Source organism: Haliotis cracherodii, unplaced genomic scaffold (assembly GCF_022045235.1).
Source record: "Haliotis cracherodii isolate W230 unplaced genomic scaffold, xgHalCrac1.p SCAF_17, whole genome shotgun sequence".
NCBI lineage: Eukaryota > Metazoa > Mollusca > Gastropoda > Lepetellida > Haliotidae > Haliotis > Haliotis cracherodii.
The window spans coordinates 4996385-5011172 of record NW_027266272.1 but is presented as its reverse complement, the minus strand read 5'-3'; the positions used below and the strand labels follow the sequence as shown (position 1 = coordinate 5011172).

The following is a 14788-nucleotide window of genomic DNA, read 5'->3' as shown; positions in this document are numbered from 1 at the left end:
GTTTACAGAACACATTGAAGAAAAATATATTTTAACTCTGCAGCCAGGTAAGCTTCCCTCCGGTAAGAAACCAACCAAACTGACGACGGGACCTGCCCCGGGGGGAGGCACAGAACTCAACAAAGAATCGCAGACGCACCAACTAAAGTCCACTCTATGTGAGTCTGCGAGAGCCACAGGATGGTCAGAAATACCAAGAATAGACGGCAAAACATTGAGGGATCACTGGGACAAGGCCTTGCCTCCAAGTAAACTGTTGCAATAATATAATACAACAATATGTTAACGCTTTGTCATTAAGCAACAAAACAAGTTCTGTACGTCTAACAAAACCACTATTGCAACTGGAATCACGACCAGAAAGATAGCACCTGACCCAATGCCCACAGACGAGGGTCGTCCATCCGACATGGTCTTCCGCTTCCTTAACGAGGAGGATAAGTTGTATTTGGGAATAGACAGTTCTTTGACGATTGCATTCACAACGTCTTTGAATTCCTCGGATGTAAGACTCAATGAAGATCGACATCGGCATCTACAGAGGTTACTGCTGTTGGATTGTGTCCCAGTGGACGTGGTGTCCATGGAAGGAAGGGTCATTCCCATCGTTGTTTGTAAAATGGAGGCTGTTTCATTCAGTGTCATATGTGTTGAGACAAGCGAGGTTACTCCGGGTAGAGATGATGTCGGGGAGATATCTTCAAGTGATGAAATAAGGGAGGTAATTCCATTCGCAGTTGAAACAAGGGATGGCACTCCAAATGATGATGAAAGAGAGGTAACTGTGAGAAACGTGTATGTATCCACGAAAGTCAATGTATGGAGTAGCGAAGATGATACTTCAGATGGCAAAGGAGATTGGATTTCAGTCGAGGAATAGACAGTCAATGGCGATGTTTGTGATGTGTAGTCACTTGATATTGTATCTTCCAAATAACTGCTGGCGAGCATGGTGTTCAGCCTCTGAATGGTCGACGACGTCAAGAGACTGGAACTGAAATGTTCCTCCTCTGTAAAAGAGAAAAAAATATAAATAACTGAAACACAACCTTTTAGGCATTAGGAGACGAACGCAAAATACCTCTTGAAACCGATCCGATAACACATCGCAATACCCACGAAACAACGTACCAGTTACCTGTCGACTGTCACACACCCAGGCTATCTCTACTTGATATCACAACTACCTACCAAACATCCAGTCTCATGCAGACTGTCACACACCCAGGCTATCTCTACTTGATATCACAACTACCTACCAAACATCCAGTCTCATGCACACTGTCACACACACAGGCTATCTCTACTTGATATCACAACTACCTACCAAACATCCAGTCTCATGTAGACTGTCACACACACAGGCTATCTCTACTTGATATCACAACTACCTACCAAACACCCAGTCTCCTACTGTCACACACACAGGCTATCTCTACTTGATATCACAACTGCCTACCAAACACCCAGTCTCCTACTGTCACACACACAGGCTATCTCTACTTGATATCACAACTGCCTACCAAACATCCAGTCTCCTGTAGACTGATCACACCCAGGCTATCTCTACTTGATATCACAACTATCTACCAAACACCAAATCCCCTGTAGACTGTCACCCACACAGGCTATCTCTACTTGATATCACAACTCCCTACCAAACACCCAATCTCCTGTAGAATGTCACCCACACAGGCTATCTCTGCTTGATATCACAACTCCCTACCAAACACCCAGTCTCCTACTGCCACACACCCAGGCTATCTCTACTTGATATCACAACTATCTACCAAACATCCAATCTCCTGTAGACTGTCACACACTTAGGCTATCTCTACTTGATATCACAACTACCTACCAAACACCCAGTCTCCTACTTTCACACACCCAGGCTATCTCTACTTGATATCACAACTACCTACCAAACACCCAGTCTCCCGTGGAACCCCAACCTGTTGTCACTGCAATAGATGTCACGTGATGAGTGGTATCTGCGAGCTGCATGAAAGTGCTAACTCCAACCTCGGTTCCAGTTCCGACTTTAATGACCCCTGATGACCAGCTGACCCAGAAGGGTTTGGCTCTTGAAGAATCCAGCGGTGTGTGGTTTATAGAATCTTTAATTGACCCTTGCTGACGTATCCTAATGACAGACTTGGTGTTTCCCCAACCGCCAATCACAATTTCGTAGATGTCCTGGGGAACAGTTCCATTTTCTGGAGTATACAGCCCAATATGGGCATCGTTGGCGGCGGTGAGGTTAAACCGGACAGAAGTTCGCAGATACACAGTGACACCTAGTGGGGAGAGGGGCAGGTAACTTTGCTGGCTTGGTGTATGCACGGGTACGCTTGCATCTGTAAAGACAGCCATGGTAAAAGAAAATATGAAATATACCTAAAACCAATTTATCATCATCATCAAAGATGAAGGCTGTGCCGCTTTTTCAATAAGGTCTCTACCATCCGTTAGCAGGACAACTGCCACCCGGAAATTCCCACCTAGGAAAATAATCACCAGTGCACCCACACCCCTGAAAATGAACTTTGATTCCACACCCTTTCTGACTTTACAAATTCTGCTTGTTATCCATGCCTGTGAACAATGCATTTCCATCATGCCAGTTAGGATACGGATTGGAATAGATCTTCAGGAACCCATGCAACGATGTTTGTCGTAAGAAGCGAAAAACTTGTCTATCATGTTGTTGTTATTTTAAGTGTTCACGACGTCGCCTTCATTGTATGACTATGGCAATTTTGTGATTTAGAGTTGAATTTTGTATAGCAAACTGCCGATCTTACTTGCGTCCCATTGGGCTTGCATTATTTCGGCTATGGAGGCTATGATTTTGCTTTTTATCTTTGGTTTGATGGAGTGTTTTTTTTATCTCATATGTTGTGTTCATACATGTGAACGTATGTGAGGTTGGCTGTGTTCTGCCATGTTTATGTGTTTGAGGTGGTTGTGTTCGGCCATGTGAATGTATGTGAAGGTGTTTGTGTTCGGCCATGTTTATGTGTGTGAGGTGGTTGTGTTCGGACACGTTTATGTCAGTGAGGTTGGTTGTGTTCGGCAATGTGAATGAATGTAAGGTTGGTTGTGTTCGGCCACGTTTATGTATGTAAGGTTGGCTGTGTTCGGCCATGTTCATGTGTATGAGGTTGGGTGTGTTCACCCATGTTCATGTGTATGAGGTTGGTTGTGTTCGGGCATGTAAATGAATTTGAGGTTGGTTGTGTTCCGCCACGTTTATGTCTGTAAGGTTGGATGTGTTCGGCCATGTGAATGTATGTGAGGTTGGCTGTGTTCGGCCACGTTTATGTCTGTAAGGGTGGGATGTCTTCGGTCATGTTTATGTCTGTAAGGTTGGATGTGTTCGGCCATGTTTATGTATGTAAGGTTAGTTGTGTGAATGTATATGAAGGTGGTTGTGTTCGGCCATGTTTATGTCAGTGAGGTTGGTTGTGTTCGGCCACGTTTATGTATGTAAGGTTAGTTGTGTGAATGTATGTGAAGGTGGTTGTGTTCTGCCATGTTTATATGTGTGAGGTGGTTGTGTTCGGCCATGTTTATGTCAGTGAGGTTGGTTGTGTTCGGCCATATGAATGAATGTAAGGTTGGTATTGTTCGGCCACGTTTATGTATGTAAGGTTAGTTGTGTGAATGTATGTGAAGGTGGTTGTGTTCTGCCATGTTTATGTGTGTGAGGTTGGCTGTGTTCGGCCATAGTTGTGTCTGTGAGGTTAGTTGTGTTCACCCATGTTCATGTGTATGAGGTTGGTTGTGTTCGGCCACGTTTATGTCTGTAAGGTTGGATGTGTTCGGCCACGTTTATGTCTGTAAGGTTGGATGTGTTCGGCCATGTTCATGTGTATGAGGTTGGTTGTGTTCGGCCACGTTTATGTCTGTAAGGTTGGATGTGTTCGGCCATGTTCATGTGTATGAGGTTGGATGTGTTCGGCCACGGTTATGTCTTTAAGGTTGGATGTGTTCGGCCATGTGAACGAATGTTAGGTTGATTGTGTTCGACCACGTTTATGTGTGTTAGGTTGATTGTGTTCGACCACGTTTATGTTTGTTAGGTTGGTTGTGTTCGACCACGTTTATGTGTGTTAGGTTGGTTGTGTTCGGCCTCGTTTATGTGTGTTAGGTTGGTTGTGTTCGGCCACGTTTATGTCAGCGAGGGAGGTTGTGTTCGGCCATGTTTATGTGTGTGAGGTTGGTTGTAGGTCGGCCATGTGAATGTATTTGAGGATGACTACCATTCCAGACTACGCTTTGAAAATTGTCGAATATAGATTTAATAACTGAACTATCAACCCAGGTATGTGTAACCGATAGTTGGTTTAATTTCAGGTAATTTAGCAATACCTACTTCCTTTGCATTAGATCTCGGACAAAAATATGTAATCACAGGCTTGTAATCACTGTATACAATAAGAAGTGATGTCACAAGAACTGCACAAGAAAATGGATTAGAAGTGAATTTGTTTAGTTTTGTTTGCTTGTTGTTTAACGCCGAACTAAACAGTATTCCAGCTATATAACGGCGGTCTGTAAATTATCGACCAGACAATCCAGTGATTGGCATCGGGACCATCGATCCACACAATTGGGATATGATGACATGTATGAACAATATAGCGAGCCTGACCACCCGATCCAGTTAGTCGCATCTTACGACAAGCATAGTCACCTTTTGTGTCAAGCATGGGTTGCTGAAGGCCTATTGTACCCCGGATCTTTACATGAAAATTAAATTTATTTTGTGGTAGTGGCAAGGGATTAACGGTATACTGAACCATTGTTTGGTTTTAGCTGTAGTTTTGTTAGACAAACAGAGATAGTTTATTAAAGTCTAAAACTAGGTACAGCTATATTACAAACAGGTTAAATATATAGAAATGTACACAGCCGCTATCTAGCTGAAATAATGCCGAGGCGACCTTAAATTTTAATCACGCACTCACTTCACAGCCAGAGACTAGTATATCAAGTATAACATAATACCTTTCCTCATACGAAAGCTTAAAATATTTAAATGAAAGCTTATCTGTTTAAAATGCTCGTATCACAACACATCACCTAAAAGGTACTATATACATTTCCATCAATAATACATTAAACCGTTTAGACACATTATATTTGCAATTAGAAAGCCATATTTCTGTAAATTAGTTGAAAGACAGTATTTGTAAAAGAAGATAAATATTCGTGACAAGAAGATGGCATGTATATACTTTTGTAAACGATAACAATGCTTGAATGAACAGTTGTTTCTGCGCTTCTCGGTGACAAAAAGCGACTTTGTTGTTAGCGACTGAAGCCCGTACGTGCGGAAGTTATAAAAATCTGCCGCTCAGCGCATGCAAATCAAGAACAGATAAACATGTTTCTAAGTAGACATGGAGACATGTTTTCTATGTTGCCAAGTTTGATGTAAGCAGTAAAACAGCATTTTCAGATCACACTTTTTAAATGTCACATTGAGTAAAAACGATGGCGTGGTGGAAAGAATACATAGTAACAGTTAAGAAGGTAAATATTATAGATAGAGGAATACAAAGTCAGCGGAGGCTTTTGTTTCTTAATATATACATGTATGAGTCAGTTTCCGCTGTTGTCAATTATATCATGTATTTTGGGTATTGTTCCATGCAGAATAAATGGTATTGCTGGTGACAACACGCGACTAAATTTGATCAGATGGTTTTATGGCGTTTCCCCTTACATCAATGGCGCCGATGTTACGTTTTCTTACTCTGGTTAACCTAGCCCAATGCTGAATATATACTAGTATAACCTCGAACGTGCTGTCACTGGACTACTGCTTACGGAGGCATGGCACAACACTTACATTTACATCTACCATCTACATCCCGAATATCAGTGAGTCTGTCACAAGATCTCCATTCAAACCCAATGCCAGTTTGACCGTCGTGAGTCTTAAAGCAACCTTTCCATCGCCGTCTCCATCTTAACCATCGCCCATACATCTAAATATACTGGCTCAATGTCACCAAATTCACAATACATCACAACGACATTCACAATCTATTTTCTTTCATCCTCGGCTAGGGGGCGGTCGGGTAGCCTTGTGGTTAAAGCGTTCGCCCGTCACGCCGAAGACCCGGGTTCGATTCCCGACATGGGTACAATGTGTGAAGCCCATTTCTGGTGTCCCCCGCCGTGATATTGCTGGAATATTGCTAAAAGCGGCATAAAACAATACTCACTCACTCACCCTCGGCTAAATATTCATAAACTCATTATACCTTTACCTTATAACGTTGTACCGTTCAGATTTTGGATCTGTTTGCAAAACGTTATAAGTATTCAAATTAACGGCGCTGAAAATATAAGTTTCAGACTCACCCACATCACGAAGATTTTCAGCTCCCAGAATAAAGATGAGCACAACAGAGAGTATCTCCATCTTCACCATTCGCTCACGCAGCCAGCGAAGCTTCTCGCCGGGTGTCACATATGTATAATGATGTTATGCCTTGACGACAGTCTGCCGACACGGTTCTTCTCGATCGATAAAACGCATACATAGAGCCGGCTTGTATATACAGTTCCAGCCAGACACGGGGCGGTCGGGTAGCCTGGTGGTTAAAGCGTTCGCTCGTCACGCCGAAAACCCGGGTTCGATTCCCGACATGGGTACAATGTGTGAAGCCCATTTCTGGTGTCCCCCGCCGTGATATTGCTTGAATATTGCTAAAAGCGGCGTAAAACCATATTCACTCACTCACTCCAACCAGACACAGTATCCTGTTTTAAGCATATCATATATAATAGCATGTCTTCAGTAGCTGACAGCATGGAATTGTGCACGTGCAATGTATGGCATTCTTTGCCTGTACAAATTAGAAGGTGTTTACAACTACATATAGAAATTCGCTTTATTATACAGCTTGCTAGTGTATATCATATTTAGACTTGCCGAATAATGGAAATGTCATCGTTCTCAAATAAGATCGGTTGAGACGAAGTTTTGAAGCAGTGCCGACAGTTGAGCATGGTTCCAAAACTTAATCGCAAATTGCCAAAGACTTGGGTATCCCTTTAAACACACTGTCAACCTGGATTAAAAAGTCGGCAACGATTAAGGAGGATTTTCTTCAATCGTCATTCTCTCCGTTTCATAAGAGAATGCGTACCGCTTAAATATTTTAATATGATTAGGGACTTCAACATTCCTATCTCTGGAGGTATGATCATGGCCAAAGCAGAAGAGTTAGCCAGGTGAGACTTCACAAGCACCAGTGGCTTGTTATATCGATTTAGGGCTTGACATGAACTTGTCTTCAAACGCGTTTACGGTGAGGAGAATGCGCAAAACACGCAGACTGATGACTTAGTTTACAATACAATGAGAAGGGATTGTTTTACAGACTGTCGCCTGATGAAAAATAAAGACTTTATTGCTGGTAAATATCATTGCCGTAAGAAACAACTATGCTTGTCGAAAGAGGCGTAAAAGGAATTTGGTGGTCAGGCTAGCTGACTTAGTTGATGATTGTCATCATATCATTATTGCGCAGATCGATGCTCATGATTTCAATCACTGGATTTTCCGGTACAGACGCGATTATTTACAGACCACTGTCATATAGTTTGAATATTGCTGAGTACGGCGTTAAACAACAAACATTCAAACAAAATCTTGTTCGGTCGTCGTTCTCGTTCGTTCTAATTTCCCTTAAGGAAGGCCTTCGGGAGAACTGTTTCAATCATGCTGGGTTCCACATCACCGCTGATAACCCCGAAGATGACTTTGAAGATGAACCTCCCGCTGTCTCATCTCATCAGCGTCATCATCACCCTTGCCGACTTTGCCAGCGCTGACGACAGGCTATTTCACCTGCAGTCCTGTATCCGATGACGATATTGTGGAAGGGGCAGCTGCTACCTGACGTCCATTCACGCCAGACGTCAATCACCAACACACGTCGGACATTATTCAATTCACTCAAATGACTCAGATGATATAATTCCAATTTCGCTCAATGTTATGTTTACTTTTATATAAGCCCACAATTCGGAGGTGGAAAATGTGAGCTTTTTTATTTCTCACGTGTATGTTCATAAGAGTAATGTTGGACATGTATTTTAATTTTTCGTTATTTGTTTGCCGCATACGTGTCTTGTTATTTATTCCTCCTGTAAATTGGTAAATGTATGCCAAGCATATTTATCGATTGTGTCTGTCGAAGCTCGGATTACTCAAAGTATTTTTGGAGGTCCTTCGCCTTCAACACAACGGTGTTTGACTGAATTTGAGATAGAACCTTGTCCAGAATCTGTAACTCTACAGTTACCCGTGGATGTGATATACGGCGGGCCCCGTGTTTTTTATCATGAGAAAGACTATTTTGGTAATTTGTTTCTTGGGTGTCGATTGAGCAAAAATCATTGAAGAAAAGTGCACTGTAACAAAACAGCAAGGGGTTTGTGTTTGCAAATTTGTAATGCTGGACCTCCCTACTGATAATATCTATGTAAAGTGTTGGGGAAAGACATTTAAGCAAGATTGATTGATTTATTGATTGTTGTTTAACGCCGCACTCAGCAATATTCCAGCTATATGACGGCGGTCTGTAAATAATCGAGTCTGGACCAGACAATCCAGTGATTGATATCATGAGCATCGATCCATGCAATTGGGATCGATGACATGCATCAACCAAGTCAGCGAGCCTGACCACCCGATCCCGTTAGTCGCCTTTTACGACAAGCATAGTCGCCTTTTGCGGCAAGCATGGGTTGCTGAAGACCTATTCTACCCCGGATCTTCACGGGTCCATTTTAGCAAGAAGTAGGAATCCCCATGAGCACCAATTGTGCTCCCCTTTATGCTGATCTGTATCTTGTTCAAATGAATCTACTCGGATTGGAAAAGTCAAAACAAGGTAATTTGGCCAACAAGTTTAACTTAAGCTTCAGGCATATCCATAATTTGAAAACGTTCATCTAAAAGCCAATTCCCTTCCTCTGACGTACCCAGCTTAACTAGAAATAAAGGGAAAACAGTGAGAACCCGTGTGAATCATATTTAGACCTCCCCCTCCACCCTGTGGACATGGCGTAGAATGTATCCCCAGAACCCCATTGCTGGTCGAAAGAGGCGACCGAATTGGGCAACCAGTTTTCCGTGGGTTGCACCCCCGTGTTGGTGGAGGACGGGATTCTTGTGGTTATGGGCACTGGAGCAAAGGCCAAGGTGTTCCCTTCACAAAACACACCACTTCGACCCTTACTTCACCTGGACGGGTTGTAGATTGGCCCCGATTCTACCAATCGGCTGGTCACGCCATGCCCTGTGCATGGACATTTGAAGTTCAAAACATTTTCAGTTATGAAATATTTTGATGTTATTATATTGCCTAGAGTCCTATGCCAATCTGTTTATATAGCCCTCATGGGCCGAATCAGTCTGGCACGTCTTCTTTAAAATATTATGGTCTTTCATGTCCGTATTACAATTTTGTAGACCTGGTGTTGCAGGTTGGCTTTCTGCTGCAACATCGTCCTTGATGACACTCGATGGCGGATGGGGAGTAGGATGTTGAATTTTATTACCCAAAAGCGAAATGATAGAAATAGAAAAAACAAACACTTAGTTGTTCCTCTTTGATCTGCAAAACTTCCAAAGTCTCTCAAAAAGCTATATTAACATCAGAGTGGAATCCACTCCGATGCTTCTAGTGTCAACAATTTTGCCATGGTTCTAGGTTCTGCACTCCCAACCCTGTGTCCATCCTGTGTGATGGAGCTTATGTGAGCTGTGACTACACGAAGGCCTCCATCAATTGTGCAAACTGCGAAGGTTCACCATGCTGCTTCATCCAAAGTATGCACAATTTATCTCCATGAATCTTAACTTCCCAACACCTCAAATATATGAACTACTGCTGCTAAAACATATTCTACTACATTATCTTCTCCAGCGCCTATCAACAAAGTTCCTACCGTTTCAGCGTGTTTCCAGACAATCTTATCTTGTGTGACAGACAAGAAGATCGCCCTGGGAGATATTCCTAGAAAAGGTCAGGCTGAGTCACAAATCTCAACGTCTGCTGAACAGACCATGATTACACATTCTTCTGAGTAAGAACAATGAAAAGAAAATGAAAGAGTCCCGGGCCATACCAACTTGACTAAGAAAGAAAACAAATGATCAGGAGAAGGACCAGGGGCCTCCTACATTTGGAGGTGCCTTCTTCTTTTGCATCCCCTGTGAAGGTGCACAATCCGTTTGGACCTCTTGAGAAGGAGGTAACGCCTTCACCTCGTTCAGGATCACCAGTTGAGCAACCATGAGCTCCTGTAATAAACTTCAGTGGAAGTGCAGAGGAATTAAGACTAATTTCACTGACCTACAGGTATCAATACAAGATATTAAGCCGTCAGCATTTTGTATTCAGGAAATATATCTGAAAAGTTCCAATCATTTCAGTTTTAGTGAGGTGAGTGCTATTCTTCTAATTACTCAACTTCAAGCTGTTGCTGTTCGTGTAACAACTTTGTGCTCACTCTTTTGTTCCTCCATTTTCTAATCTCCATCATTTCAGGGGTTTTGCTGAGGAAGGTGTCATCCAGAGTCCTATTCTTCTAATTACTCAACTTCAAGCTGTTGCTGTTCGTGTAACAGCTTTGTGCACACTCTATGTTCCTCCATTTTCTAATCTCCATCAAAACTGACCTTGAGGCGCTGTACGCACAGCTCCCCACGCCCTGTATCATTTTGCGCGACTTTAATGGGCTTTGGGGTAGTGCCAATTCAAACAGTAAATGGGAGATATTAGAATATTTATGTATTTGTAATGATAATTCTAAAACCTATTTACTTTCTGGAACAGGTGCCCACTCATATCTTGATTTAATTCTTGCAGACTCTGATCTTCTTAACGAATTCGGATGGTCGGTCCACGATGACCTCTGTGGAAGTGACCATTTCCCGATGATATTAAAACCTGTTACCCAATCTGACGAGTCTCATTGAACAAGAAGCCACTTTTCCAAAGCTAACTGGCCATTATTTCAAATACGCTCATGCAAACAAATTAACACCTGTTCTTTTTACTGACGTTCTGATCCAATACAAGCATTCTCTGATGAAATGAATAAAATAGCTGATGCATGTGTTCCTAAGTCCTCTGCAAATCCTCACATCTGTAAACCATGGTTTAACAATGACTGCAAAGAAGTAGGGAGGCAAGGAAAAAGGCTGAGAACTATTTCCGTCGCCATCCTATGGTGCATTATTTGAATAAAATTAAAATCTTAGAGAAAAAAACCGCACATCTTGGCAATATTATGTTTCAAAAATATCTTCACGTACACCCATGTCCAGAGTGTGGAAGCCGATTCAGAAAATTGAAGGTAAGGATTCTATATCTAGCATCCTTCATCTTAAGAATGGGGACGAACTATTAACTGATAAATCGGATATTGCCAATAAACTTGGAGAACCATCGCTAAAGATTCATCTTCCTTAAACTATGTCAATAAGTTCCAAAAGTACCAAAACAGGTCCAGAAACGTAACCTATAAAGTTTAAATCAGACAATGGGGAAGATAATCTTTTCAATACATGAGCTTCAAACTGCACTTGAACAAGCTAGTGATTCTGCTACGGGAGCTGACAATATACATCAACTCTTGAAGCATTAACCAGAACCATGTTTAGAAACCCTTCTGCTAATTGCTCATGAAATATGGACAACGTGTGAGTTTCCTTCTTCATGGCATGATGCCACAGTTGAACCAGTTCTTAAGCCTGTATTCATAGTAATCCCTCGGATTATCTACCCATTTAATTGACTAGCAGCGTTTACAAAACCATGGAATGCATGTTCAAGGATAATTGACGTCGTACTTAGAATTAAATAATTTAAACACACTCACACCTCACAATCTACTAACATACGTTTTCATTTAGTTATCAGTTTTGAAAAAGAAATTGACCTTACTGATAAGTTTTGATATACATAGTTGTGTCTTAAGTTGGTTGTGTCCAACTATGAACTGAGGTTTAAGGCTGTGCCCTCGTCAGGAATTAAAATACTGTCAAATTATTGTCCCCATTAAGAGGGTATCGTTAGTCCATGTCATTCAAGGTACCTTATTCAAACTTTTAATCATAGAATGTGTGTTCTTTTAAAGTTTGTCTAAATTTGCCAATAATCACCAACACCTGAAGGGATGCTGGAAGTCCTGCTGGGGTCCCCCCTTTCAGAAGCGGACAAAAGGAAGGTGACGAACAGACGTTCTTAAATTCCTCGCTCCACTTCCTGGCGGGGGACAATAACGATTACCGCAGATGCTAGCTATTCAACCACAAACTCTTTGTGTGTGTGTGTGTGTGTGTGTGTGTGTGTGTGTGTGTGTGTGTGTGTGTGTGTGAACCACCATTCCAAGATGTTTCTAGAAAAGAAATAGAATATTGTAATATAGCTGTATTGTAATATATAATAATATTATTGTAATAATAAACGTAAAGATATAAACTTTTTCTAATTGCTTCGTAGCATTCATGATGGGATCAGACGCAACATCAACTGTCAACTATTATATTCATGATCTTTCCCAGTGTTGTGTTCATGTCTATTTAGATCTGAAAATCAATATCATGACATTTGTATACGGTTTACGTTGTAAAAGACACCAAAAGGCCTTGAGACTATCGTTGTCACAAAGAAGTATTCTTTCCACGGCTTATAGGTAACATGTTATTGTTGGATGATATCATTTATTCATCTGGAATATATTAGTAAATGGCGCATTGTAAACGAGAATTGAATTACGCTACCCTTTAGTGGAAACGTTTTACAAAATAAATCATTTGAAGCCTATGCCTAGAAATTGTCAATGCTGATGTTCTCTCCGCTGTTAAGTTGTCATGTCCGTTTGGTTAAACAACAATACTTTGTTATCAGTGGCGTTGTTTGTCATAGGTTTATTTGTGTGCCGAGGGTGGCTTTGTCGTACAATCGTTCGCTAAGAACGCCACAGAATCGAGTTTCATTCCACATGTAGATCTCACGTTTGACTGTTTGTTTGTTTGTTGTTTAACGCCGCACTCAGCAACATTCCAGCTTTATGACGGCGGTCTGTAAATAATCGAGTCTGGGCCAGACAATCCAGATATCATCAGCATCGATCCACACAACTGTGATACGATGACAAGCATGAACCAAGTCAGCGAGCCTGACCACCCAATCCCGTAAGTCGCCTCTTACGTGGATATATGGCCATGATGTCAATCACTGGATTGTCATATTGCAGGAATATTGCGGCGTTAAACAAAAAACCAATACCAAACAAACTAGTAACGTTATCTGCTAAACATTTACCATATAAACAAATTTCGCATGTTGCTTTAGTGTGTTCCATAATAAAATTAACAACATACTTATCAAACATCTTATCTCTGTCTTCACTCATTGAAGGGTAAATATTTCTTGTTGACATTTGGCGTCCAGAGCGTCGTCGCACATTGGCGTCATGTGTGTGCTTGTATCGGGCCCACAATTAGCTGATGACAGACAGAAAAACATGAAGCGTTTGGGCAACAATGTGCCCACCCGCAACCTGCCTATGCCTAAACGTTCAGTTCGCATGATCAATGGTGTTGTTTACTTATTGATTAAATGTGTGTAAGAAAGTGTCTTGTGGATTTGGTTCGAAGAATACAATATGCTATAATTGATTTCATCGGAAGTGTTCTTGCCACATACAACTCTTACATTGCATGACATTGGTGTATTTCCATGTAATTTCATCTCAAACAAAATGTCTCCCCTACTAGTTTGCATGGTATGGTACTGTGCATTACGTGCGAACATTCAGTCATCGAAGCGTTTCACAAATCACAGTGCGCGGAAATTCCATGTCCAAAGAATTACGATAGCGCAGTACCTTCTACGGACATCATGCAGATTACTGGGCGCATAAAAAAATCAGTCAATTCAAACGTCATTTTATATACCGTATTTGCACTGTCAAGCATACGTTGTAGGGAAAATAAAGCGAACTGTGTAATGTCAACAGAGATGAACTGAACATTTTCCATTTTCCATTTACCATTATTGTATTTCATCGTAGTCCAATTACGTGGATTGATGCCCATGATGTGATTCACTGGATTGTTTGGTACACACGCGGTTATTTACAGACCAACGTCATATAGCTCGAATATGGCGGCGGCGTTAAACAGCAAGCTAACCCTTGTTTCGCCAAAATTCCATTTTTTCTCATGGTTTTACACCGTCTACGTGATGTATAATTGTTTCACGTTCTAGGCTAAATTTCTAATTATCAGCGTATATGCAGGTTAATAAAAAAACTATCTGTGACGCGTAGAGGCTAATACACAGGCCAGTAGGAAGAAATTTAATAGTGTACAATCTATTTGTTTGTTTGTTTTTTAACGCCGCACTCAGCTAATATTAACAGCTACATGATGGCGATCGGTAAACAAATCCAATAATTGAGATCATGAGCGTCGATAAAACACGCAATTGGGATTCGGTGACATGCAACAACCACGTCAGCGAGCATGACCTCCCGATCCGGTTATAGTCGCCACTTACGGCAAGCACGGGTTGCTGAAGACCTATTCTAACCCGGATCTTCACGTGTTTGTATAATCTGATTATACCAGTAATGCAACAGCGCACGGATGGTATGTATCTGTACTTACAATCGAATTCAGGTGAGATCTTGTTTCTTGTTCTGTGTCTTCTTGCTCGTGCTGCCTCGGAGAGTCACGTGA

General features: G+C 41.6%; 1 protein-coding gene across 1 annotated transcript; it reads right to left on the bottom strand.

The window, feature by feature from the left end:
• Window positions 1–282: 282 nt before the first annotated feature.
• Window positions 283–6448, bottom strand: LOC139464282 (uncharacterized). Its single transcript, XM_071245803.1, has 3 exons — window positions 6379–6448; window positions 1923–2357; window positions 283–1010 (listed from the first exon to the last, which is right to left on the bottom strand). The coding sequence occupies exons 1-3, from the start codon at window positions 6446–6448 to the stop codon at window positions 283–285; spliced, it is 1233 nt and encodes a 410-aa protein (XP_071101904.1).
• Window positions 6449–14788: the final 8340 nt, after the last annotated feature.